The 27,970-nt window shown below is 36.5% G+C and overlaps 2 protein-coding genes across 3 annotated transcripts in view; both read left to right on the top strand.

Moving 5' to 3' along the window:
• The window catches only part of LOC145671739 (E3 ubiquitin-protein ligase TRIM45), a 161,675-nt gene extending 159,319 nt beyond the window's left edge, over positions 1 to 2,356 (top strand). For both annotated transcript variants that reach the window (XM_081740948.1, XM_081740944.1), the window contains exon 8: positions 2,083 to 2,356. In XM_081740948.1, the coding sequence (XP_081597074.1) occupies positions 2,083 to 2,210 (128 nt within the window). In that variant the 3' untranslated portion in view covers positions 2,211 to 2,356. The remainder of the gene's footprint in view (positions 1 to 2,082) is intronic.
• Positions 2,357 to 17,417: 15,061 nt separating this feature from the next.
• Positions 17,418 to 26,935, top strand: Ttc19 (tetratricopeptide repeat domain 19). Its single transcript, XM_081740942.1, has 2 exons — positions 17,418 to 17,866; positions 25,878 to 26,935. The coding sequence occupies exons 1-2, from the start codon at positions 17,594 to 17,596 to the stop codon at positions 26,643 to 26,645; spliced, it is 1,041 nt and encodes a 346-aa protein (XP_081597068.1). The 5' UTR covers positions 17,418 to 17,593; the 3' UTR covers positions 26,646 to 26,935.
• Positions 26,936 to 27,970: the final 1,035 nt, after the last annotated feature.

Below are 27,970 nucleotides of genomic sequence, written 5' to 3'. Positions count from 1 at the left end.
AATATATTCAAAATAATTAGTATACGTAAAAATAAAATATATAATAAGATATATTAGTTAATTTAGAATATTCTAAATTTAATAGTTGTATACATGTTTATGTATATATGTCAAATTGACATGTCTAATTTTGTTGTATGACGATGAACGGATGCAATAAATGAATGAATGTCTGCTGTATAATCTTGCATCGTTTGGAATCGGAATTTACTGTAATTACGAAAGAAGACTGTCCGTGTCCGTAAGAGGGAGGGTTCTCTTCCATAATATATAATATGTATACACTGGTGTCTAAAAAGATAGCATAATTAAGAAAAATGGGAAAACGTGGGAACACACAATGGGAACAGCGACATACAGCCGACATAAAACAGTGCGATCGGAACTGATCTTGTCATACATAAGAAAGCGTGCCGAAGATCATACAAGGGCTGCTGGAGGGAGGGAAGAGAAATGCCCGAAGAAGAGCTGATAACGGCACACCACACCACAGTCGATTGCTGAGTCGTGTGCAAAGCAGACGTGTTGGCAATAGTTTTAGTGCACCGTGAAGGCTTCAACATGCCACGAGAACCCACAATAGATCCTGTCTTGCGGGGCAGGATAATCGGACGGCTGGAAGCTGGGCAAACACAAACGGAAATGTCCAGAACATTGCATGTACCACAAATTGTGATCTCACAGCTGTGGCACAGGTTTCAAACCACCGGCAACATCACACGTGCATCAATTCCGGGTCGCTCAAGAGTCACAACTCCTGGACAGGACCGGTATCTGTCGGTAAGAGCACGTCGAACTCGGTCGATGTCAGCACAGCAACTGTCATCAGAGCTTGCAGCTGCTACAGGAGCACGTGTTTCAAGACAAACGGGGTACCGGAGACTGCATTAGATTGGCCTTTACGCAAGACGCCCCGTCGTGTGTGTCCCTTTCTCTCGTGTACAGCGTAGAGCCCGCTTGAGGTGGAACCAAGAACACAGGCACTGGACCATGGAACAGTGGGGTCACGTTCTGTTCTCGGATGAGTCGCGATTCAGCTTGCAGTCAGATTCTCGACGAACACTGATATGGAGAGAACAGGGAACGCGCTACAACCCAGAGAACATCGTTGAAATGGACCAATTTGGTGGTGAGGGTGTGATAGTTTGGGTGGGCATAGTGCTGAATGGCCGTTCTGACCTACACGTCTTTCAGGGCGATACTTTGACTGGCCAGAGGTACCGTGATGAGGCGCTGGAACCGTATGTGAGACTGAATGATGGGGTGCAGTTGGACCATCATTCATATTCATGGATGGTAATTCACGTTGTCATCGGACAGGTGTGGTGGATGATTTTTTGGAGGAGGAAGATATTTGACGCATGCCGTGGCCTGCACGGTTCCCAGACATGAATCTAATAGAACATGTCTCGGATGCATTAGGAAGGCGGACTGCAGCCCGACAGCTCCCACCACGAACGATTCCGGACCTGTGTACTACCCTTCGGGCGGAGTGGTCAAGGATACCGATGGACCTCATCAACGAAGTGATCGGAAGCATGGAACGACGTTGTGCAGCCTGTGTAGCCGCGCAGGGTGACCACACGCCTTACTGATGCTTTTGATCCACCACAAACTCATTTGTCTTCTCGCCACACACATTGGGTCATTTTCAACTATGGTGAGTTTTGTCAAATAAAGGTGTTGGGACTGTGTGTTGTGTTTTCTTCTTCCCTTGCACACTTTTTTCACGCAGGTGTCCACGTTTTGGATGCCTAGAGTCAGTCAGGTATGTTAGGTCCATATGGACTAGGATTCTGCTATCTTTTTGGACACCAGTGTAATATATAATATAATTTGCCAGCACAAAAAAGTTTGTCCTATTATGGGGATGTCCACTAAGTTCAATTTTCCTGTATTCAGTTTGACCACTAGTTTTAAGTCTATAGTCATTTGTGGATAACTCAATTTGAACTTGCAAGTTACAAGCACTTAGGATTTACAATCGATTTTTGAAGTGGAAAGTAGAATTATAACTTACTATAACTTGAAGAAAGTTGCAATATACTCCCAATTTCATATAATAAATATTCCTTCTTTCAGGAGGATACAGGGGTTGTGGACACGGGCATGTAGGCCATCCTGGTCGTCGCCATTGGTCCTGTTGTGGAAGTGTTCTTGAGAAGTCTGAATGTGGCAGGATATCAACAGTGTACCAGTTCACGATTTGAACAAGTATATTACGGAACTAACTATTTTCAAAATAATAATATGATTCCAGATGGAAGAGTCTGTGGTTACGAGTAATAAAGACATTAAAATAAATGTTCCTAACTATTTTGTATATTATACAATTAAATTTATTTATTAAAAACTTCTTCTGTGTGTTATTTTTGGGATATGTTCCATTTCGCTATGCTTTAATGACTAATTTTGATAGGTTTTGTTCCCTCCAATGGTATTTTGTCTGAGATTTCTAATCACTTGAAGATGTATATATGATGTAATGATTCTGAGGAAAAACACTGGTGTTATTGGAACGGAATGAGTTTCAATTATACCCTTTTAGTCTAAAGAACTTTATACTTAATGAAATGAATAATTGATTCAGACGTGAAACGTTAGGACCCAAAATAAACCTAACGCATGACGTTTCTCCACCAAACAGTTCCCACCAATGTCTGAAATCGACTGGTTTTAAAATGTCTTAAAGCAGATTCAGATTATCCTTCTTAAGTTGTACTGTAAAATATTTACAATACAAATTTATTTTATGCTGTGGAAATTTTAGAGTGAAAAATCACGAGAATGAAATGAAAGAGATTCGTAAGAATTGAAATCAATTATACAAGTGCTTAGTTTGATCCACCTTCAGAACTCGATGTAACGCAATTACACTCTGGTAGGGACAAAATGCTTTCATGATTAAGCTATGGTAATTGTTTCCTGTAAGGAGTACTTGATTATATTTCTTCAGGTTAGATACAAATCGTGTTCAGCTATTTTGCGTTCTCTGCAATCAAATTCCAGTGATTTCTTTGTAGGGAGGGAAGTCACGGAAATTTTCTTCCCTGGCGCTAACTTAATTACTGTTTTCCTGCGCTAGGAGGATTATTTTGCACTTAAATTTTCTAACAATTTTCATAAATTTTTAACTACATAACATTGTCAAGGGCTGTAGTATTCGGGACGTTATCTTTATTCTGCTGTAGAGTAACCCAAGCACAGTGTTTAATCAGAGTACTGCAACATATTTCTAGGGTTTAACGAACTTCAAGGAGCAATAGGAAAACATATCTGTGAGACAATCATAAATATTTGAAAGTCCATGGGACTTCCTAAAACAGCACTACAAAGGCGACTTGTTACTACTTGTACCGATTGAAGCAGGTAACATTCAAGTGAAAATAAATGGTGCTGTGTCGCTGCTACAAAACAAATTAGACGTTCATGTGTGTTTGTTTTCCAGAGTCACAAACTTGAGTTGGCTATACATAAAGAAGTCAGCATTATCACAGATATGGTTCATTTTGAGAAACTTGTAGAAAAGTTGTATAGTGTATACTCAATATCACCAAAAAGTAGACAGGAAGTTGAAGTTGCCTAGGACCTAGATGTTAGATTTTCTAATATAAGCAAAATATTTGATATAAAGTAGGTGTAGTCTTCATACTGTTCAGTGCAATCTTTATGGAAGTATTATCCTGCTTCAGTAGCACACTTTGAAAATGCCTCTATACATTTTCACAATTGCTCGGGATCGTGATACGTTTTTGGATCTATGGAAGAGGATATTTATTTATGAAATGACCATGCTTCGGGATGCTTTGGAATCACTTCAAACCCTTATATTGTATTTTCAAGACCACAACAGCTGTCACTAAGATTGAAAACTGTGCATGTATTTGAAGCTCTAAGAATGAAGTTGGTCGATTCCTGTGAAACTTCCGTTGACAGTTGAAAGGGAATGTGATACCTTTCGTGGAGTTCCAGTAACGAAACCATCAGAGTATCGTTATAGATGCGAATGGATAAAACTTTTTTTTTTTTTTTTTTCCAAAGCTTAGTGCTCAACATCAACTGTCGCTTTCTCCAAACATGTTTCAATGGAGCTATAGTGTTGATAGAATCGAATTGACCAAAAGAATCAGCTAAGAAAACGTTGTATGGTGACCAGGAAATTTAAAAAGAATTGAAGTTTTCTTCTAATGGGCCATCTAAAATTTTGCAGCAATTTCTGGAGAGCACAAGGTGCAACCTAGGTAGGTGGGACAAAACTTGTTGAAAGTGAACCTAAGATCCGACAATCTTCCAATCTCACCTGCGGAATGTGAAAGCTGTTTTTCTAGTTTGAACCTTCATCATGGTACATTAAATAACAGTTTAAGTGCTAAAACACTATAACCTCGACTTTTCTGTGAATCTTAATGGGCCGCATGTTTCTTCATTCAACGCTGAAGATTATGCTGCTAATTAGATTAAATGGTCGACATTCTGCGACTGACAAGCTTTCTGGCAATGACTCAACGTTGGATGTTTATCAGTCTCCACTATATTGACTATTCTGAGGTAAGCAACTGATACTTATGTGAATTCAAGTTCATTATGTAAGATTTTGGTTAATGCATTCAAGACACTGAATTGTTTTCTACTATTTTTACCATATTGATAAAACATACCCGGTTACTCTTCATATTTTTTTTTTCTGTAGCATTACCCTCGTTTTGGTTGCTATTTTTCTGTATAGTAGTATTTGTACACTTCTGGTCACAAAAAGTTGGATTACCTTCCAGAGACTAAGTCCAAAAAGTTGAATCTATATTCTTATGTCCCTCAGAAGGAAAAATCAATTTTTCTCCCATTCTGTTACAGAGCAATGTGCGTATTTTCCAATAGAAATAGACCATATGGAATTGCCTTCAAGTAAATATTCAGGTGGTATGTAGAAAACAATCATCTATATGACAAAAATAAATAAATAAAATAAAATAAAAGTGATATGATACGAAATTAAAGCCTATGGAAAGTATGTCGTCAAAGAAAGAACAATAACAGAAACAAATGGCTCCTGGTCTAGTGGATAACGTAATGAATTCGCGTGTTAATGTTTTTAACGGGTTCGAATCCTGGTTAGGCAAGTTTTTTTAATAAATAAATAATTTGAATTTAACTGACAGAGTATTCATGTTTGAATGCGAGAAATTTATATATGCGACTACTATATCACAGCTATGTAATATAGTATACATACATTGTCATATATATATATATATATTGTCATATATATATATATATATATATATATATATATATATATATATATATATATATATATATATATATATATATATAGTAAACAAAATCACAACTCCTTCTCTTGTCTCCTTGTCTCTAACGTTTACTCCGGCGTGGGAGATCCATATTCGATTCCCGGCGAGAACTCTTGTTCTTCCCAGAAACTAATTCTTTAGTCACTCTCGTAAGCAGGGGCGTTATTTTTCTGGAACTATTAATGAAGCCTGTAGTAGTAGTCATTTGACGACTATTAAAAGTAAACAACAAAAGAACGTTTGTTCATTCTATTCCATTCGAAGTGTACTGAAGACAAATAAAAATATCTTAAAATGATTCACGGATTAATCTGATTAATGTGATACGAGGAAAAAGCTTAAGCCGACAAAACTAAATATAATGATTAAATAAGATTAAATAAGTAGCGTCTCCTTATGTGGATGTTAGGGCGTTGGCAACAAAGGAAAAATATATTAACCCTCACAACCATAGGCGATACAAGAGGGGGAACCCCCTCTTCGCAGGAGCAAAGATGGGCCTACCCACATTGTTTTATTAATCAAAAATATGATAAATTTACCTCAATTTACGCGTAACTATTTAGTGGCATTCGCATTCAGCATACGAGTATTTAATAGTGACTATACTTTGCCCACCCATCGATTTCCTGAATATAGTCTGTAACTGGAAGTTCTCGCAATTTTCGAAAGTAAGGAACCATGATCGTCACTGCATAATGTCCTATTTACGCCAACCTAACTAACTAACTAACTAACTCTATGGCCTATGGAACCCGCAGGTTCAGTGCCGCGTTCACAAAAGCTCTCCACTGACTTCTATCCTTAGCTAATTGCATCCAGTTTCTACTTTGTATTCCTATCTCTGCGAGATCCATCTTAATATTGTCCTCCCATCTGCGCCTAGGTCTTCCTAATGGTCGTTTCCGATTGGTCTTCCAGTCAAGACTTTGAAAGCGTTTCTACTTTCTTCCATTCTAGCTACATGACCCGTCCACCTAAGCCTCCTACACTTGACGACCCTTACAATGTTGGGTAAACCATATAAATTATGTAGTTCCTCGTTATGAAGTTTCCGCCATTCCCCATTCTCGTTCCTCTTGGGTCCGAATATTCTTCTCAGGATCCTGTTCTCAAATGCTTTCAGTCTATGTTCTTCCCTCAGAGTAAGTGACCATGTTTCGCAACCATAAAGAACAACAGGCATGATTATCGTTTTATGCTCTAGCTGTGTGGGCTGACGCCAACCTATAAATAGCAATTTACTTCTGGTACCTTCCATTTCAATTCAGGCAGAGCATGTACCATCACCATCTCAGATATTGTTGAAACTTTTTTTATAGCAACTAGACATGTTTTTAAGAGACCCATATTTTTTTGTTTTGTCGAAAAAAATTTTCCCGCCAAGTAATGGGCCATCAAAGACGGGGAGTACAATTTATGAATTGTAGAAGACATGGAAAATGGTCAATTTCGGAGCCTCACCATTCGGCTATGGAGACAGGTAGAGTTATAATTCTTGTTGTGGTATGTACATAGGAATATAAATAAACTATATTTTATTATAGTTTGGTTTGCGCATGCGTATCTTTTTGTACATAAATTAACAAATGAACGTCAATTTATCTGAAAAGTCGAAGTTTGAGAATTTTTTTCGAGCACTTCCGGTTCGAATTTTAAAATTCTGTTTTCACGGTTGGTAAGATCTAGTTACCTGCTTTCCGAAAAACATTTTGTATCGCTTCTGTGTGCAACCGTTTTGTCGCAAAAAATTCGAGAAATTGTAAAATTTTCAAAAATCGCCATTTTTGGGCGCCATTTTCTCGAAAACACCATTTTTTAAAATTCTGAAATTTTGTCAGATGGTTCAACTTTACATGAATAATAAACACACCGAACACCATTCTCGACCAATGCTTCGTGGATTAACTGCAGCCTTTTAAAGTTAGCGAAGTTTCGCTAATTTTGATGTCACAGTTAGCAACACTGGGAACAATAAAAGTGCAATGATTTGATGATGTTTGTGGTTCATATTCATTAAATGAAGAATAAAAGGTTTTCTTGGCTAGTTTTTTATTATTTTGAACAAAGAGGCTCTCTGAAATAGTAAAATGAGCCCCCCCTACTCCTCCGTTTTCTTAAACTGAAGTAATCTGAGGTGGAAATTACGATTACGAAACACACAAATTTTAAGTTTACTTGAAATGGCCATCCAATGAATTCTGATGGTCTATAAAAGGCCTAAACTATTACCTCAGTATGATTTGGAATGCTGGAGACAAATCTCAATTTAATGCGATGTCATTACAGTGATCGAAAAATGACAAAAAGTTAAAAAAAAATCGAAACGTTTTCTTACGCGTTCCAAAGAAATTTACTGAATTTTTAAACAGAACAATCCCAGCATAAAAATGGGTCACTCGGAATTTTATAGTATTCGACTAAAGTGTGTCAGTCCGCAACCTGAAAGGGAAGTGTGTGTGTGTGTATTGTGCAAATTTTAAGTTAGCTGCTACTGCGTTGCTACAAATCAAAGGTGCAACCTGTATTGAAGCTGTCATGAGTGACCAATTTCCTTTAATAGTATGATCCGTAGAAAATGACAGCTGTCTTCTTCAAGAATGTGGTGAATGTCCTGGAGTGGAAGAAATAAGTGTGGTGTCTTTAATTATTGATCCTGATGAAAATGAAAGTGGTTACGTATGCCATATGGGAGAATAATGATCTCGTTACAACAACAACAACAAAAAAACTGTGCCACTTTCTGTTTTCGTATCGCACATTGCCGGTTTAACTGTAAGAATTGTAATTCATGACTACATCAAGAAAATATAAAGAGAATCAATTGCTACCGAAAACCACCGTATAAAATTTCAAAATACAAATTCTATTTTACTTCATGTGGACTTCGTTGAAAACTGGACTGTTATTCTGCAAAGTGAAATTCAGAGTTATCACCGAAATATGAAACAATTGACAGTTTTGTTGTAATAAACGACGATAAAACACACGATTCGGCTCATGTACTCATAGTCATAGACAAGATTCTAAACATACTCGAAGAAAAGCGAAAATATATTTTATAGAAAAATGTTTGAATACGAGAAAATAAGTGTCTACAATTTCCCAAACCGTGTCAGTGATTTCTGATGGTGCTGCATCCCACTTTAAAAATCGCTTTCAGTTGTTCGAGATGCAGACAGGTCCGATAAAGCAGTGTTTTTGCAGTGAAACCGGCCATGCAAGGGTCTCTGCGACGGTAGTGGGGAAGGGGGGGGGGCAAAGAATGTGGCAACGCGCCATAGCCTTAGGCTAAAACAGATACACAGTATTAAAACCGCAGAAGAAAAAAATGAAATGAAATCTTTAAGTTTTACGTTCCACTGTTATGCCGGTTAGGCTAAGGGAGACGGTGATTATGAGAAATGAATGAAATGGTGGAATGCAGAACAGCACGAGCTGGGATTGAACCAGGGACCCTAAGCACCGGAAGTGAACGCTCTACCACTGAGCCACCGCGTCCCCACTAAAACTGCAGGAGAATTCGTGAGTATAGTGCAAGTACAAACTCCGGGTATTACTCTCGTTTTGTTACCTGGAACTGAATTCGACGACTTCCGGAAGAAAAAAGGGAAAGTATGCGACCGGTAACTGGTATTCAACGAAGTTATCTTTGGCTTTCAGAAAATTGCGAAGTTTTTATGGCAGTAACTGGTCACCATGAACTAACTTCATACTTCCCCCAAAATCGAACTTTTGCAATTCAAAGTGTAGATTTAAGAAATCTGCAAAAAGGAACTTTTGTTATATACATATATGTATGATAACCAGTGGTGCGTAGCAGAAATATTATGAATAAATCATGAATTACGTGAAGTTTAAGTGCTGTTTATGCTTCCACATGAACCTTCAGCAGGGTACAGGTTTCCAGAAGAGCGTAAGAGAAGTGAAAATAAGTGTTTTGTGACTATCGACAATGTGCTACGCAGGGGCGGATCTAGGACAGACTTCTGGGAGGGAATTGTAATACTGCTACTTAGAGCTACTTTTAAGAGCTCCAAACTCTGGGATGGGTTTTATTTATATATAAATAAGAAAGTTTCTTCTTCTGGGGGGGGGCGGCAATCGTCCCCCTACATCCACTCCTGGATGAGTTATGAGTGAACCAACATCTATCGGAGCATCTGCACGGTTACATGCTATTAGCAAAGAAGACAACAACCAAGCAAATGATTGGTCCATGTAAAAAAAAAAAAAAAAAAAAAAAAAAATCAGTGAAATTTTGTTTCCGAAGACCATTTTAAGTAAGTGAACTTGAAATTTGTGTGTTTCGTAATTGTAATTTCCACCTCAGATTACTTCAGTTTAAGAAAACGGAGGAGTAGAGGGAGGCTCATTTTACTATTTCAGAGAGCCTTTTTAATCAAAATAATAAAAAAAAACAGCCAAGAAAACCATTTATTCTTCATTTAATGAATGTGAACCACAAACATCATCAAATCATTGCACTTTCATTGTTCCCAGTGTTGCTAACTGTGACATCAAAATTAGCGAAACTTCGCTAACTTTAAAAGGCTGCAGTTAATCCATGAAGCATTGGTCGAGAATGGTATTTGGTGTGTTTATTATTCATGTAAAGTTGAACCATCTGACAAAATTTCAGAATTTTAAAAAATGGTGTTTTCGAGAAAATGGCGCCCAAAAATGGCGATTTTTGAAAATTTTACAATTTCTCGAATTTTTTGCGACAAAACGGTTGTCGACAGAAGCGATACAAAATGTTTTTCGGAAAGCGGGTAACTAGATCTTACCAACCGTGAAAACAGAATTTTAAAATTCGAACCGGAAGTGCTCGAAAAAAATTCTCAAACTTCGACTTTTCAGATAAATTGACGTTCATTTGTTAATTTATGTACAAAAAGATACGCATGCGCAAACCAAACTATAATAAAATATAGTTTATTTATATCCCTATGTACATACCACAACAAGAATTATAACTCTACCTGTCTCCATAGCCGAATGGTGAGGCTCCGAAATTGACCATTTTCCATGTCTTCTACAATTCATAAATTGTACTCCCCGTCTTTGATGGCCCATTACTTGGCGGGAAAATTTTTTTCGACAAAACAAAAAAATATGGGTCTCTTAAAAACATGTCTAGTTGCTATAAAAAAAGTTTGAACAATATCTGAGATGGTGATGGTACAATTTTATATTTTTTTGCCTGAGTTGAAATGGAAGGCACCTTCTAACAATTTAGTCTGGAAATTATAAAGAGCAATCAACGAGGATGTTATTACGTAAGGAATACATTTAATTATAATAATTATAGTATAAGTAAATATACCCTCAAAATATGAAACTGAAAACCAAAAACAAGCAATTATTTACTTACAATTACGTGAATTTCAGCTCAAGTCGTCTTTCTTTGCGTAGAAACCTCTGGATTACTGCTTTAGAAACAGTAATAGGGGCCCGAAACCGTAAGTCTTGAGGATGACCCACTAACGACAAAGTAAATGAAAATTAGGGAAATAAAGAGGCAGAATGGAAAACCGTTCTGTAGCTTAACGTCCAGGCTTTTTTTTTTTTAATCAACTAACACTTCCAACACAACTTGGATCGAGAAAAAAAAAATTATGTTTCTTTTCACCGTACTCCTTACATGTATTTTTAGGAAGAAGTCGATTGCACCATTAACTTTTGAATTTAATTATATGTTTAGCAATAAAAAGTGCGTAGATCATACCCCTCTCCACTAAAAAATGTTTTCCGTATTGCTATAAAATATCTGTACATCTACAAATAAATCTACAGAGTTGGCAACGCTTGAGAGAAGCAGAAAACTCAAAACGTTGATTTCCTAACCAACGCCTTGGATCACACAAGCACAAGGTGAGGGACACGAAGCGGAAGCACAATAGGAGTCTTCTAAAACAGTGAAACTTCAGCCATAGCGTTGCCAACGACTTACTCGCAGAGTTGCCTCCTCAAAACATGACGGAGACCGCACAGCACTTCTCTGTTTTTTTGCACTTCAACAGATGATTCTGTCTCGAAAATAAAAACTCCCAAGTTCTGACGATCCGTTTAATTAAATTAAAATACTCTTTTCTTCATTTTTCGTTGGACGTTAACACGACTTGCACACCCAGAGAAGACGCTACTGATAACTATCAACATGATAGCATGTATGGTGTGGTGCGTATATGAATGAAGTGATCGGCGGTCATCAACGTGACTTCTGACGTAATACGTCCAAATTACTGTTTATCAAACGGATATTAGGGAAAGAATGGGAATTCACCGGTTATTCGTAGATTTTAAGAAAGTTCGCAGAGTTTGAAATTTGTTTAAAGGAGAAGGACTATCTTCGTGAATTTTAGAATACATTATTAGGATATTTTAAAATGCAGTCAAAGAACCAGGGTACGAAATCCTGAGGACAGGAGGGATTTTCCTTACCAAAAATCTATTTTGAATCCCTCACTGAACCCAAAAAGAGCCACGGAGGGACATTTTACTATTGTAAATGCAAATATAATCCTTAACAAAATGCAACGTTAGTGCTTACACAAACAGTTGTAATCGAAGCTTACCTGTCGGCGAAGAGTATATATTTTTTTCTCGAGAGATTAGCAGGTGGAATGAGAATAATAATCCAAACTCTCGGCCACTAACGTCCCCATCTTCATGAAGAGGGAAGCAGCGTTAGAGGCTGAAAACTTGGGAGATTATTGCGAATTCACCTGGCTAATCTCCCGAGAAGAAATATATAGTTATCGAAATTTTAACATATTTCTACTCAGAGAAAAAGTGCTGGTAATAATAGAACACATGGAACAATAGTAGGTAATTGTTCCAATTTTCCATTTGTGGTTAAATGAATGAATAATGATGCAGACATTTCAAATAGGTTCTGTTCCCACGTTAAGCTGTAGGTCCACATCTCATATTGCCTCAGTGCCGAAAGGGACGCTAAACAAAATCACATCACACATCACTTATTTCAAATAACGATAATGGCAAATTGTTTGAAACATTATTATTATTATTAGTAGTAGTAGTAGCAGAATAATAATAAGAATAAAGTATTAATAGTATTTTTACTCATCATTTGTAAATGATTTCGCACCCTGCAAAGAATTGCCATTGAATGGAATGAACTGCCTAGGTAATTGTCAGTGGAAAAGATGAAAATGAAATTGGTCTGGAAGAACGTAATAAATAACCAAAATATATTATGTATAACCGAGGATATATTAGTGGAAACTATACAATAATGTGAGAATATTGTAACAAATAGAAGCAAGTTAGTGAAAAAATAATAATAAAAAAAAATAGTGGGAAATACAGTATTAATCCATATAGCAGAAATTAATTATATATTGTGAGCTAATCCTGTCCATAGTATTGTTAGAACGTGATAATTGGTCGCTTACGCACCGACAAGAGCAAAAACTAAAAAATATCAAAGAACAAAATTTTGGGGAAAATATTTGGCCCAAAACGAGACGAATCGAAAGAAACTCTAGAAAACTAAACAACGCTTAACTATATTCTAGTGGCTCTGTACTAGAGCGCTCACGTCTGGTTCCAGGGGTTCCTGGTTCAATTCCAGGCCAAATGAGTTCTTGGTGAACGATATCGTGTGCGTGGGTTTTTCTCGGGATTCTCCCGTATCCTCCCACTTTCTAATTCCACCAATTCCTTCATAATCATTCACTTGCAGTTTCATCTGTCTCCTTTAGCCCTCGAGACGTTAAACTAAAGATTTCATTTTCGTTTAACTATATTTTGCCATAAGTCTCCGAACATCAAAGGAATAATAAAATCGAGATAAGGTGAACAGAATACGTTGCTTGGATGGAAGACGTGAATGTCGTGTATAGAGTTCTATTTGAAAATTAATTCAAACGACTTTTGGAAACACTAAGAATACGGATAGGCTACATTATATAAGCGATCTTAGTGAATTGTATAATATTTATCCAGATTTGATTAGCTTATCACAGGACATTAAGTAATGGAGACGTTTTGTTTCAACGGTAACGAATCTTGGAGCTTCTTAAGCCATAGAGTAATTTTGTAGTCAGACTGCTTCTGCAAACTCTTTTTGCACACGAGCAATTTTTAATGGTGACTCATATGGCACATAACAGGAAATTACTATCAGCCAGACTATTTTATAAATATATATATATATATATATATATATATATATATATATATATATATATATATATATATATATATATATATATACTAGCAGCGTTCACCCCGCTTCGCTGCGGTCACCCCGGAACGCAATAAACTTTGTTACTTAGATAATTTTTACTTTTTCGCTTTCAAATTGCAGGAAATGTTAACATTATAGCGCCTGTCATTTATGTTAACCCGCCGAGTGACACGGTCATGCGGGTTGCATATAAATACGTTTATTTTTATACCTATGATGAACTAACAAAGGATGGTCAATTATCTCAAGACACTGGTAATTAAAAATTAAAGTGATATGATAAAAACCATCTAGGGTCCAAATCCTAATAACCCCCCAAAAATGAAAGAAATTGGTCCAGCCGTATTAGCGTGATGAGGGAACAAAGGATTTGTACGTTCTCTTTTATAATATATATATATATATATATATATATATATAAGAACAATAACTGCGATTAAATTTTACTCCAGAAAATGTTTTGTTAGTAAAATGAATTACGTGTATGTGGTAATAACATGTCAATTTTTCTGTAGACCCTATTCTCTACCTCTGATTACAGTACTTTCTAAGAAAGTACCTATCAAATACGTAGAAGGAAGAGGTTCAGAAAATGTTATATTTAAAAGGTTTATGGGAAAAAATTAAATGAAATCTTTGAGTTTTTTTTACGACCCACGTATATGTCGGTTAGGCTAAAGAAGACAGTGATGATGACAAATGAATGCAACGATGGAATGAATAAAGTAGGAGGCAATGGAAGATCTACGCACACGGTGTTTTTCCACCACACAACAAGGTCCACTTGGTACGAGATGGGATCTATGAACCCCCACATACTAGAAGGGAACACTCTACCACTGAACCACCGCAGCCCCTTGAAAGGTTTAGGAAAAAACATCAATTCATTTATCTCCAAACGGTTAAAAAAGGAACTTTTTCACACTCCATAATCCTCTCCTTACACACCAAAACTTCAAGCATGGCCGGACTGGCTACGTCGGCGGCCCCTGGCGCTGATAGCTGCTTGGGCCCCCCAAACTGTTTGTAACGTCATTTTACATTTAAATTGTAAATCACTGTTAGGAAAATGTAAATGAGCAAGTAACTTTCTGTAGACCCCTAATGATCCGTTTCCGTATTACCACTAAAACCAGACTCACAACCAACATTTAAAATGTTATCTTTAAATGAAGTTTTCTTACAAACCAAAGAAATTATACATACGCAAAATATAAATGTGATATTCTATTCAGCCTATTAATGGATTATAGTTACACGCACAGGATATATTTCCATAACTGCAAGTTTCAAAAAGGTAAAACACACATTTCCTGGAAACACAAAACTGATCAAAAATCAATACAATATTAAAACATTAATAGCTTTCACGTTACAGTACTTATTTTAATAACTTCAATTTCAGTTCGTCGCTTGATTTGGCTATCTCATACTCGCCAGATCTTCGTCAATATTTGAAATAAGTCTCTTTCAACTGCAATACAGTGCAGTCAAAATAAGGTTTGACGTAGACATTTAGAATAAAAAGATGGGACCTTTTGGAATTTGTTTGCGATCTCTTCCTCATTAACCTCCAGAAAATTCCAAAAAATCAATTTGCGGGTTTTCCGCCATTTTGAATAAATAGCCTGCCATCTTGGATTTCTCACATGCACTTAGTTTATGCCACCTAAATTCTAAACTAATTAACGTACAGAAGGATCATCCTTTCTATATTATACTTCTAATATTATAGGCAATGTAACAAGTTATCACTTTTCTCCGAGTAACCATTTTTGCATAACTTTAGGATAAAGTGAAAAATTCGGATCTGTATTATGGGATATATTGTTTTCATTGCTTCATACAACTTAACAGAGTAGAAATATGAAAAAAAGTGCTCGAATAAAAGTTGTTGAAAATTTCATAAGCTTTAAAACGATGTGTATATATATTGTCACTATATACAATGTCCGAGATGCGCAATGATGCTTGAAACGTCATCGGACTGCACACAATTTCTGTAGAAACATATTAATGAATCATTTAACATGAAGAAAAATATATTTATTGATTTGAGACTGCTTTTTATTGCAACTTCCAGTAACTATCAACAGGTTTGAAGTCCGGCTAGTTTAATAAATAGTTCGTAAACAGTGGTGTCGGCAGGGGGTGAGCGAGAACCCTGAAAGTAGACTTTCGCATTATCTTTCTGTATGTAGGTCTATGTGTCCATTTAAATCAGTGTTCCAGATAAACGTTTTAAAAACAAGATGAAATATATTGAAATATGTTTTACTGATGTTGTTACCCTGCAAAAAAATTCCAGTTGCGGGTATTCCGCCTTTTTGAATAAATAGCCCTAGTCCAGTGCAACTACGACAAAAATGGGTCAAACTTAATTTTTTTTTTAAAAAAAAAAAAACAAGATTAAACCTCTTAGATTATGTTTTATGTATTGATTTTTAATGTGTGCTCATAAAATTAATATCGAAATAACATTTGCATGGCATTGAAGAAAAACTTAGTGCATATGACCGCAAGTTTGATTTCATGAGCGGATGCTTATACCTACGTTGAATAATTGTTTGCGAATGTAACTTTTAGCCTCCTTAGGTATACGGAACATCCAGGAATTAGCGATATAACATTATACAACAATAAATAATCCATATTCACAAGTGAGAGTGATTTTGTACTGTTATTTCAAATAACTTGAAGTTTGATGCCGTTATTTTGCATTTCTAGTATAGGTTAAAAGTAAAAATGAAATGAAATTTTTGAGTTTTACGTCCCACGATTATGCCGGTTAGGCTAAAGGAGACGGTGATTATGAGAAATAAATGAAATGGTGAATGAAGAAAGTGGGAGGAAACGGGAGAACCACGAGGAAACCCACGCACACGGTGTTTGTCCACCACAAAGTTCACTTGGCGGGAGCAGGGTTTGAACCCGCGACCCCATGCACCAGAGGTGAACGCTCTAGCACTGAGGCACCGCGGCCCTAGGTTAAAAGTATTTATAAAAATTGAGTTTACACAATAGATATAGACAGTTAAGTCGTTTCCAGTTTTCACTCAAATTATTCTAAAATATTAAGAGGTTTGATTATAATCATTATTACTTATTTCTTTCTTTCTTTCTCTCTCTCTCTCTCTCTCTTTTTTTTTTTTTGGTCAATATTGCTTTTATCATCATTATCATAGCTATTCTGCCATCATCGGCAGGCACTTGCTGGAACTGAGAAGCTTTGATGTACGGATTTCCTCAGCTAGTCTCTTCGTTTTGACGTAGCACGTTAACCACATCTTAGGTACGTTTAAATCTAAATATATAATAAGAGATGCACTTCCTGGAAATCAGTTTCCCTTAGTTTATTGTCAATTAGACAAATTTTGAGTTCCTGTTTGAAATCAAAGTATTGACTTTTTATGCCAACTTCTGTCTGCTCTTATATAGTAGCTCCGAACGAACGAACGTAGTGCTTGTTTTAAAACAAAATGTACATAGTGTATTATTATTAAAAAAAAAAAAAAAATGTGTCAGTGTCTTTGTGAAGTTATCATGCATAACTATAAATAGTGACTTTTATACTACAAGAATGAATTTAACTGTACGTTATGGGCCCCCTAAAACGATGAGTGCTTTGCAAAATTACTAAATCAGGGATGTAAATAAGCACTTGCCCGGGGCGAGTGGCTCATCGGTGAAGGCGAGTATTTGATATCATACCGAAGTTAAGTAAATCATTTCTATTGTGGGATGTGGGCTAGTAGCTTTTTTCTTGGACGAGTAAAATTGTGTTGCTTATTTGCATCCCTGTACTAAATTTTATCTATTTTAGTTGTGGGAAATTTTGCATCAAATCGGGAAATTTCAATGCTTCGGACAGGAAAATCACAGTTACGAAACTGGCAACATTGAAGGAAAGGTTTCTAATGTGGCAGCATTGCATTGTCGACATTTATTTTTCGTACTTTTTTAAAAATACTTTATAAACATGATTTATTCGAAAAGATATGAAAGAACAGTTGGAATATTCTCTTAAATTTGCGTGTAACAACAGTCAGTCTTCTTAATTGCAATGTTTCGTTACTGTTGCAACTCTATTTGCCTTGCACTCAGGTCGGTGCGAAAAGTACAAAATGGAAAATTGCTGTCCGTTTCATCGAGAAACTGGTTTTCGAACATGAACAGTGCGTCTTATAACAAAGTGAACACAGCACGCTCAAAGGTGTCTAATGTAATATTGACCCAAGGTGTTATGATGGCTGGACTCTTGAATTTCTTCGGTTTTGAAAAAGAAAAGGAGGACGAGTTAATAACATTAATTAAGAGATCCGTATTATTAATTGAGGTATGTTGTAGCTTATAACGTGGAGATCTTTTAATGCTAGTCAAGTTTAAGCGTACCCCATTTTGGAAAATTCACAGGTAAAATCGAATACCGCATGGGGCACTACTGCTCTGCCGTGTCGCGACAAAACGCTGTAACTTGAGTTACATTGTTTTGTCGCTATAAGCATTTTTGAATTTCCCGCCACCAATATTTATGTTCACCAGGCCCAGCATTGAGCTGAGTCAAATACTTTTGAAAATACACCAAAGAGAATTTCGATGTAAGTAGGAAATTAGCCGGTCTGTAGCGACTTTACGGCTCTTTTTCTCAAAACTGCTCCGCCAAAGTTACAGCGTTTTGTCGCGACAGGGCAGTGCTGTATCGCTGGAGAACACGAAGATCAGAAAGAGGGGATATTATTTAGATTCTACTCCAAAATACTAGGTTGTGACCCTTGCTCACTTTGTAATGACTATTGCCCGAAATACAGTGTGGACGTATGGCATAAAACACAAACAAACTTGTGCTAGGTGAGCACTAAAAAGCATGAATGCCATTTAACCCAATCAGGACGGGAGTATGGGACCCCAAGTGCCAGCAGGGAGCAGGCGCATCAGCGGCGGTGGGTATATGCATAAACGAGGATAGTAGAAAAACACTTTATATCGTATAAGATGCATGGCTTATGCGTTGCACAGCTTTGGGGAGATACCAAATCCAACCAAAAAGTACCAAATTGTACCTTATTAGGTTAGGTTAGATATTACTCTTCTTTCATGCTGTTTCAATTTTTCCATACGATAAGCCTGTGGAAAACCACCTGTGTAGTAGGACATGCCATTCATACAATTTCAAAAACTGATACTCCTTATTTTTGTATTACTGCATAAAACTTAACTACGTTATGAGACAATCTTGTCATTTACGCACCATTTCCACACTACCTTTTCCATAAATCATAACATGTGTACGTCTTCGCCAAATAACCCCTTCCGCCCCCATATACAACATGAAAAACAACAATAATAGTTTCTTAACTTCAGCTATTCCCCTCATTTGACTTTCACTCATTCTTCCTCATGAACCAAAATAAATTCTCAAATTCATCTCGCAAATTTTCTAAAATTGATCCGGCGATACAGCAGTTAACTCAAAGCACAAGTGCTATCTAACTGAGTGGGGCAGGAGCGTAAGAGGGGGTACGACCGAAGAGAGCAGGCACGTGTGGCGGTGGGTATACGCATTAACGAGAATAGTAGAAAAGTACTTTATATATCATAAAATGCATGGCTGTGTTGCACAGCTTTTGGGGAGATACTAAATGTAATCCAAAAAATACCAAAATGTACTAAGTTAGGTTAGATTAGTTTAGATGTTGTTAGATATTCCTCTTGTTTTCCGTAGTTTCAATTCTTTTCTACACTAAAGACAAACTGTTCACTAGTCTAATAGTTCTCACCTTCCACACAATTTCAACAACTGATACTCCTTATTTTTGTATAACTGGATAAATCTCAAACACGATGTGTGACAGTCTCGTCATTTACGCACAATTTCCACACTGTCTTTCCCATAATCATAATAAGTGTACCTCTTCTCCAAATAGTCTCTTCTGCTTCCACATATAGTGCCGCTTACATCAAAAAGAATTAACAACAATAAGTATTTTATTTTCTTAACTTCGACTATTCCCCTCACCTGACTTTCACTCACTCTTCCTTACAAACCAAATAAATTCTCCAGTTCATGTGGTAAGTTTTCTAAAATTGGTCCGGCGATACAGCACTTAACCCCTGGGCTAGTCTTTACTATGGGCATTTCATTCAATCAATCGTTGAATGAACCGATTCATAAGGAACCGATTACTCGGAACAGTTGCAGAACCGATTATTGGAACCAGTTTCTTAAGAATCAAATCATGGTGGTTCCGACTATAATAATTCTACTACTACTATATTAAAATAAGTGGTGTGTGTGAAAGGTGACTACTATTTAAATAATGTTTTTTGCAGGCTGAGTATTTCCGCACAATGCGTGAGAAAAATTACAATTCTTTCACTAATTTCCTTCTCATTGTCCTCCAAATGATTTGCACTGGACGATATTACAATACTCGACTTAGTATAGATATTGTTAAGGTGGGACGCTAGAAGTAATTGTTGAAAAGTTATAATTATTTCTCAATTTACGTGTAAATGCAGCTTCCAGACATGTGTGTAAAAGTAACAATGTGAAAGGCAACCCAACTTGTGTTCCGTGCTCACGAAAATCACGAATGCTATCTAGCTGCGTTTGAGAAGGCGTCTGAGAAGCCTGTGGACCTGCGTAGGAGTGTAATTCTGCGGCCTCTAAACATTGGTTCCCTATAAAAATGTCTTTCCATGCAAGATATTGAATTTTATTTTATTTTTTTCAAACTATGGTGTGCCTAAACTTGAGTAGCACCCTTTTCCACTGTATACTTTTACTATATAATACGATGTATTAATTATAGTCTTAATACACTCAATGGACACTTCTTTTGTGACGAAAAGTTGGAATTTAATGGTACCATCATGTAGAACTAGATTTCAGTATAACATATCAAAGATCTCAGTGAAATATTTGTTGATTACGGAGATAGAAAGTTTCAAACAACGCGAAAATGCACTGCTTACGTGGGACTCGTCTCTGCGTCGTATTGAAAGTCTCAGGGAATGCTTCCAAATTGCAGTTTCTTACCAAGTAAAATACCAACTATGCATAAAAGTAGTGTTAGTAACACCTGTTATTCTGCCTTAAATAGGAGATTCTTCGTGGCTAACCGGTTAGCATAGGCGCCTTTGGCGTGGGAGACTCAGGTTCGATTCCCGGCGGGAGCTCATGTGGTTCGGATTCCACGTTAATCAGTAGGTCCCGTCTCATATAGCCTCGCTGCTGATAGGGACGTTAAACTCAACATCAACTTTAGCTTAAATGCACTAAAAGTCATCTAAAATGTTCTACCATTAGACGCTGCGTGCTATAACTAGTGATGGGCAATTTGGTTCCTTTTCCGGAATCAATTCCTTTGAATCCGTTCCGAAGGAGGATTCGTTCCTCCGGACCGAATCCTTTGGTTCCGATGATCCGGAATAATTCTGATTTCTCATATGGTTCTCCAATTCGATTCCTTCTTTTACCCAAAGTCGTCAAACCACTCTTATCGCGTGAGAAGTTGCTGCAGTGTGGTAGTGTGGGAAATTGGAATGAGTAGAAGCAAAAGGAGCGATTGCGGTGTTTTGAAACATGTTCACAAGGTTCCATTTTTCGTGATAAGACAGAGATAATATTGCACGTAGGACAAGAGCAGATACAGATATTGTTTATTTCTTTGAAGTTTTCTGTTTTATTAAAACGTGTTGCTAAGAGTGCACGTTGAAACTGTTAAAAAGAGTACCGTAGCAGGTGGTCTTTTTTTCTTCTTCTTCTTCTTTTTTTTTTTTTTTTTTTTACATGACTATTAAACGCAAAAAGGTAAATGTTCTATAATTTTCATTCTTACTGTTTATTTAAGTATGTAATACCAGCAACAACAAACGAAGTCTCGGGCTTCTTTGTGTAGGAGTTAGTCGTTCTTTCAGAAAAAAAAAATGTTCCGGTGGGCACCTTAGTATTCCGGGGGACACTCCTGGTAGTGTTCTATTTATTCTTATATTATAGACGTATTATTTTGGTCTCCTGCGAGAGGGCACTCTCAGAGCTCCAGGTGGTATTGCACTCCCAAGAACATGTCTGGAAGAAACACTGGTAGGAGTGTCATTTGGAGAGGGCAGGGGGCAATTCTCTATCCTGATTTGAGAATTACATATTTTTTAATAAATTGTATAATAATAATAATAATAAAATGTTACGCGGAATTTTGATTCTCTCGCGGGAGACTCGAGTTTTATTTCCAGTGGCAACTCGTGTGGTTGAGATGTTGCTGTGGTTCAGTGGTAGAGCGTTCACCTCTGGTGCTAGGGGTCCCTGGTTCGATCCCAGCTCGCGCCGTGAGGACTTTATAGTGGACAAACACCGTGTGCGTGAGTTGGGCTTTATCGGGATTCTCCCGTTTCCTCCCACTTTCTTCATTCCACCATTTCATTCATTACTCATTATCACCGTCTCCTTTAGCCTAACCGGCATAACCGTAGGACGTAAAACTCAAAGACTTCATTTAATTTTTTAAAATTATTATTTTGGTGTTGAAATAAGCATTAAAACCTAATCAACCGATTGTGAATTTTGTATTAGTATAGGGTTATATGGACATTACATCAAAATATATTGATAAGAGCTTGTGTGTTACAGTAAATAGTTTTATTATCCGTCTTGAAACAAAAATCTACAGACCTGGTAACGCTAACACCTGTGAAAAAGTAAAAACAAAAACAAAGAAAGAAAAAAAATAGTGATAGGACTAGCAGCCGATCTCCGTTTCTCCTCCAGTTGGGAGAGCAGTTGCAGTGGTCAGAATATTGCGGAAAAGTGACACGAGATCGCGTAAGAAAGATTCTTCTTTCCAGACATGCGCAGTACGTGCATTATTTGCTTCTGTGTTGTGTAGTGTTGGTCTATTCTTTAATACTGTTTTTGTCCCATCCATATCAATCCGACTCCATTCATATCAATCCACTCGTCTGTTGTTTGGTTTCACCAACCAAATCCACTGATTCAATACGTAAACTTCGTAAGTGAATCCATCCCGTGACTGAATCCGCTCAAATGAATCCTTTCCTTTCAGAGATTCGTTCCTTTCATTCCTCTAAAGGATTCGTTCTTTTGGAACGAATCATTCCGGAACTACCCATCACTAGCTACAACTTTGCACTTGGTTGACGTAGTGTTTGTACGGTTTGGCTTCTACCGTATTGAGATTTGACAGGCACGGAAATTTAACTCCAGAGCGTTGCTATCTTAAGTAAATATTAGCTATGAATCTGAAATATGCATGTATCATATGTTGTAACTTTCGGTTTATATATATGTAGAATGTAAAACATGTGTGATACGTAAAACCAGACAACTAATTTTCAATCTTGCGACACACTATACGAAATCCGGGCAAAGAACAAACCTCACTAAGCATTGGAAATTCCTTATTTCAAGGAGTGAGTGAGCCACCTTTGTTTTAAGCGAAGGCTTTTACCATAGGAACAGCAGGAGTTGCCATGTGTTCTGTTGATCCAGAGATGTGTAGGAGGATTCCTTCTTTCCTTTAAAACAAAATCTAAAATAAATTGAAAAATAAATAAAAATAAATGGGGAAAGAATATGTATGTTTCCCATTCAGTATTACTTAACGTGGTGTCGCAGCTCCAGTACGCGAGCGGAACGTACTTTATAATTTCAACTTCAGGATTAACAGTATGCGAGCGGTCACACGTGAATAAACAACAAACATATTAAGACTCTCTTAATCCTTAGCTGCAGACAGATCCATGTGGTGATAATATTTTAAATAATAGAGACGAATTTAATATTTCAGTTTATTTGTAGAAAGTAAAGTTACAGTTGAAGTTCAAAAAGAAAAAGTAAAGTTACAGTTGAAGTCCGTCGGTTAATTCAGACTTACAATTGCCGAAAAAGAGATTGACCGACGGACTCCCGAGTTACCCGTACGACTTGTCTAAGAAGTTACATCTGTTTTTGGAGACACATCACATTTATAGTAAATGCTAAAAACCTGACAAGTTTCTGCAACTTACGTCAGATCTTATGACTATTTTGTACTTTGGTCACCAATGTTAACATTCCATATACACCCTATTGTGCACCCAACACTATAGCTGCGTGCGCACATAAACTCTAAGTATTTTCCCTTTTCGTACACATTTGTTGTTATATTTAAAAAAAAAATAACACATTGATATTCAGTGCTTAAGTCCTCATCACGTGTAAGGCCTGGTGACCATTTCTTAACAAACATCTCCAAAAATCTTTCATATCCTCTTCTGAATTACCCCTTTGACTTTGTCTCACCCTTGAAGTCTCTTCTACGATATCCAATGTTAATAGGAATTTTCCATTGAGAATATTCTATCATAAGGATTTAAGAATACACAAAACATACATGTTAAACAGACGAAATAACGAAACAGACATATATATACAATATAAACAATTGGTAACTTCTCAATTAAGAAGGGGAGATCGGCCGTCCTTTTAACATCCCATAGCATAATTAAATATGATTAACCAACAACAACAATCACATAATATTCAGTTAATAAGAAAAAAGAAAAATACAATAATAAGATGTGCGGCTGTGACAGTGGTGTTGATGGATATAGAACTGAATTTTTGTGTATCGTAAAAGTATTTTAAAATTTCTTGTGTATCTATTCGTTAATGTCTGGGATTGTGTCGAGATATTTGCATGAATTCTTTAGTTTCTTTTTGTGTCGCATTTTCAGGGATGTGATGTATTTAGTTATTCTTTCATTTTAATAACTGATTTCAAATTTTCTTGTACTTTAATTAATGAAACCTATGACTACGGAAGATAAAACATTTTGATAATAGTAATTTATATGATAATAGTGGGAAAAAAAAGAGAGAAACTGAGCTTAACCCTTTCGGACCCAGGTGGCCGAAGTGGTACACACAGGTGTGTCACTTTTTAATCCGCTCCTGTCTGGACACTTAATTAAGATATTGGAATAATTTTTTGGGGGGCCCAATATGGTTGGACCATAGTTTATCATGTTAATTTCTTTTTCTTCTGGGTGTCGAATTTCCTTCTCAAATATATAAACTGATATTATGCCCGGCTGTATGGTTACGAAACCTGGTTGGTTGCTGAGAGGGAAGAACGCAAACTGAAAGTATTTGAGAATGAAATTCTGTGACGAATATTTGGAGCCAAGAGGAACGGGTATGTTGAATGGCGAAAACATTGTAATGAGGAACTGCATAATTTATACCATCTGCCTAACAATGTTAGAGTCGTGAAGTCTAAGAGGCTTAGGTGGGCAGGTCATGTAGCCAGAATGAAAGAAAGTGAGAACACTTTCAAAATTTTTAACTGGAAATGAATCGGAAAACGACCATTAGAAAGACCGAGGCGCAGATTGAAGGAGAATATTAGGATGGATCTCGCAGAAATAGGAATACAAATTAGAAATTGGATCCAGTTGGCTAAGGTCAGAAACCAATGCAGAGCTTTCGTGAGCGCAGCATCGAACCTCTGGGTTCCATAGTCCATAGAACAAGTTAGTTATATTGGAGGTTTTGTCTTGTTTTGAAGGAGGAACTGTTCCTGTTTTGTTAAAAGGTCACCAAATTGGTTTTATGAATTATGTGATTTTACCTCCAGTACCCATCAAAGATTGGAGATTAGGGCAGTAATAGTTCTTTTGTATAATAATATAACTCATGAAATTGTTTTACTGACTTCTTGTGTGTATTTCGTATTTCACGTTAATCTTTAGACGCACATCTCATTTGGCCTAGGTGCAGTAAAATAAATAAAATAAAAACAAATTTTGTATTCCATACAAGAGAAGAAGATAAATGAAGATTTTATTGCTTTTCCTATCTTTCTGTGAATTCTTTGTTCTTAATTTAAAGTGTTGCATTTTCAGACAATTAACGCAAGAGAGGTTGAACATTTTTTTTTTCTAGTGCACGTATATTTTGATTTCGTATGATTTTTCTTCTTTTCAAATATGAAATGAGATGTTAAAATTTTTTAATGCCTTTTAATTAATATCTTCAAAACAGAACTTGTAATTATTCATGCTGTTGAAATCAATGATAAATGTTAATTTTCAAATGCTTCGTATTACATCAGCCATATCATTTACATCCCAGGGTGGTAAGACGTTCACTTTCTCGAAATTATGTCAGAATTCTATTGTACTCAGATCTTTGTTTTTAATTAGTAATGGTGTATCTATTTTTGTATCATAATAAATATTGCTCTGAAGTTTCAGTATTATTTGTTGATATAGTTTCATGAGTTTGCTAAGAAAGTGAACATTGATATATGCTGATTCATAGCTAATTCTTTCTTTCTTTCTTCCAGAGAAATGAATACGAAAAAGCCGAGCAAATGCTTCATCTTGCTTTAAAAGTCGCCCAGGAAAAGCAGAGTGAAGATGGTGTTACTTACATTTACGATTTGATGGCCAATGTTGCGTATGAGCAGCAGAACTTCGCCAAAGCTGAAAAACTGTTTGTTAACGTGATGCAGAGGTTACTAGCCACAGGTACTCCGAAGGACGATAACAAAATTATTCATATCAGCTTAAAATTGGCTGGTATGTATTCAAATATTGGTCTGCGAGGGCAAGCGGAAGAAGGATTTAAATACTGTATTGAACATCAGCAAAAGAAAATTGATTCAGGTGTTTCGGACGAGGATACACTTGCCTTGTGGGCCATGAGTTTAGATTGGTACTCGAGGTATTTACTGGGACAGAAGAGGTATAACGAAGCTCAGTCTTGTTTAGAGAAAGCGTATAAGATGTCTGAGAAGCTAAATGGTATAGAGCACGAACAAACGATGGTGTTATTAAATGATCTTGGTACAGTCTGCTCGTTGAAAGGTGATTACGATGGCGCATTGAAATATCTCAAGAAAGCAGTAAAATTAGGAGAACTCAATAATGTTTCTGTCTTACCATCATTTTATGTGAATCTTGGATCAGTTTATATGCAAAAGGGTTTATTTACTGAAGCCAGACGTTCGTGTGAGTTAGGATGGAAATTGGCCAAACAAAAGAAGAGTAGTGAAGCAGAACAAGAGGCTAGTGATTGTTTAGATGAAATTAAGAAGGTCTTTGTGAATTAATTGGTTGTTTGTGTATTCTTTTTTTTTCTTTCTTCCATTTTATAGCCTATCAATCTAGTCAGTAATATTTTTTGATGGTATTGACGCTGAATCTTTATAGTGTTTTCGTTTATTGTTGTTTTCTAATAGTTATGTAGTGTATATTTTGAAAGATTTTGTTTTTAAATAATATTTGTTGGATCATGTTACTGGCAAATTGTGGACACATGCAAGTTTTATATAGATAGTTATTTTACTGCAATATTAATTAATTTTACAAGAGTACAGAATAAAAAATATTTTTATTGTAATGTTGTTACAGAGCATAAGTTTACCAAACATTCACCTCATGATAATATGTGTGATTGAATCTTTTTGTCCCAGTTATTACTATATTGATAAATGGTGGAAGCAACCGATTTTATATCACATCAATTTCTATTCAGGTGCGAATTCACACATGAAGTGAAAATGTGCTCGACTTGTTTGACGTGCGAATCTGGTCTTCAGCTTCCCGTACCGATGCCTTAACCACTATGCTATCCAACCCCCTTCTTGAACAACCATACATTCTATCACCCTTGAAGTCAATGATCGAGCATTCAGACCACATGGACTACCACAACTCTTGTTGAGCTTAGACAATCTAGTGTCTACATTACAGAACACCTTTGACGATTGACTTATGTGTTATGTTGATATATGAAGGAAATAACCGGTTTTATATTAAATCAGTTCTTTACGTGTAAGTTCAACGATACACAGAGAGTGAAAAAATGTACAACTGAATCAAGATTTGAACCTGGAACTCCGCCATATCGTGCTGATGGGTTAATGACTATGGTACCCAGAGTGGTGAAGCATCGACTTCAAGAGTAATATGTTTGGCTGTTCAGAGCGAACTGGATAGTGTAGTATTTAATGCATCGAGATCCGATAAGCCGGAGATCCGATTTGAATTGCGATCCAATCGTTCATTTCGTCTAGCTGTTTGTTAGAAAATCGAGATGAATTTCTTGACTTCCATATAGTATTATTGCACAATTAGTTACGGATAATTGTACGTAGGTAATATCTGGCATTTTGAATATCGAAGTAGTTCAGACAATATACCGTTTATGTTAAGGTGGCCCAAAAAACTCAAAACTAAATGTCTGAGCACCCTCCCATTATGTTACCCTTTATAACATAATACACAAGGTGAAATTTCAACGCCTTAGGATGAGAGGAAGGCAGACGAACTTGGAAAAGTTACATTCAGAATGGTTACTTTTGAAGAATAAAGGACACAGATCAAAAACTGAAGTTCAGAGAATTATCATTCATTGTCAAACTTGGTAAATTGT

This window comes from Thermobia domestica, chromosome 2 (assembly GCF_964235325.1).
Source record: "Thermobia domestica chromosome 2, izTheDome1.hap1.1, whole genome shotgun sequence".
NCBI lineage: Eukaryota > Metazoa > Arthropoda > Insecta > Zygentoma > Lepismatidae > Thermobia > Thermobia domestica.
This window is presented reverse-complemented; position numbering and strand designations above follow the sequence as displayed.

Coding starts and splice junctions, on each gene's coding strand:
- Ttc19 (XM_081740942.1), top strand. CDS start 17,594: ATGTTTCGTTACTGTTGCAACTCTATTTGCCTTGCACTCAGGTCGGTG. Junction 17,867..25,877: donor GATCCGTATTATTAATTGAG/GTATGTTGTAGC, acceptor TCTTTCTTCCAG/AGAAATGAATACGAAAAAGC.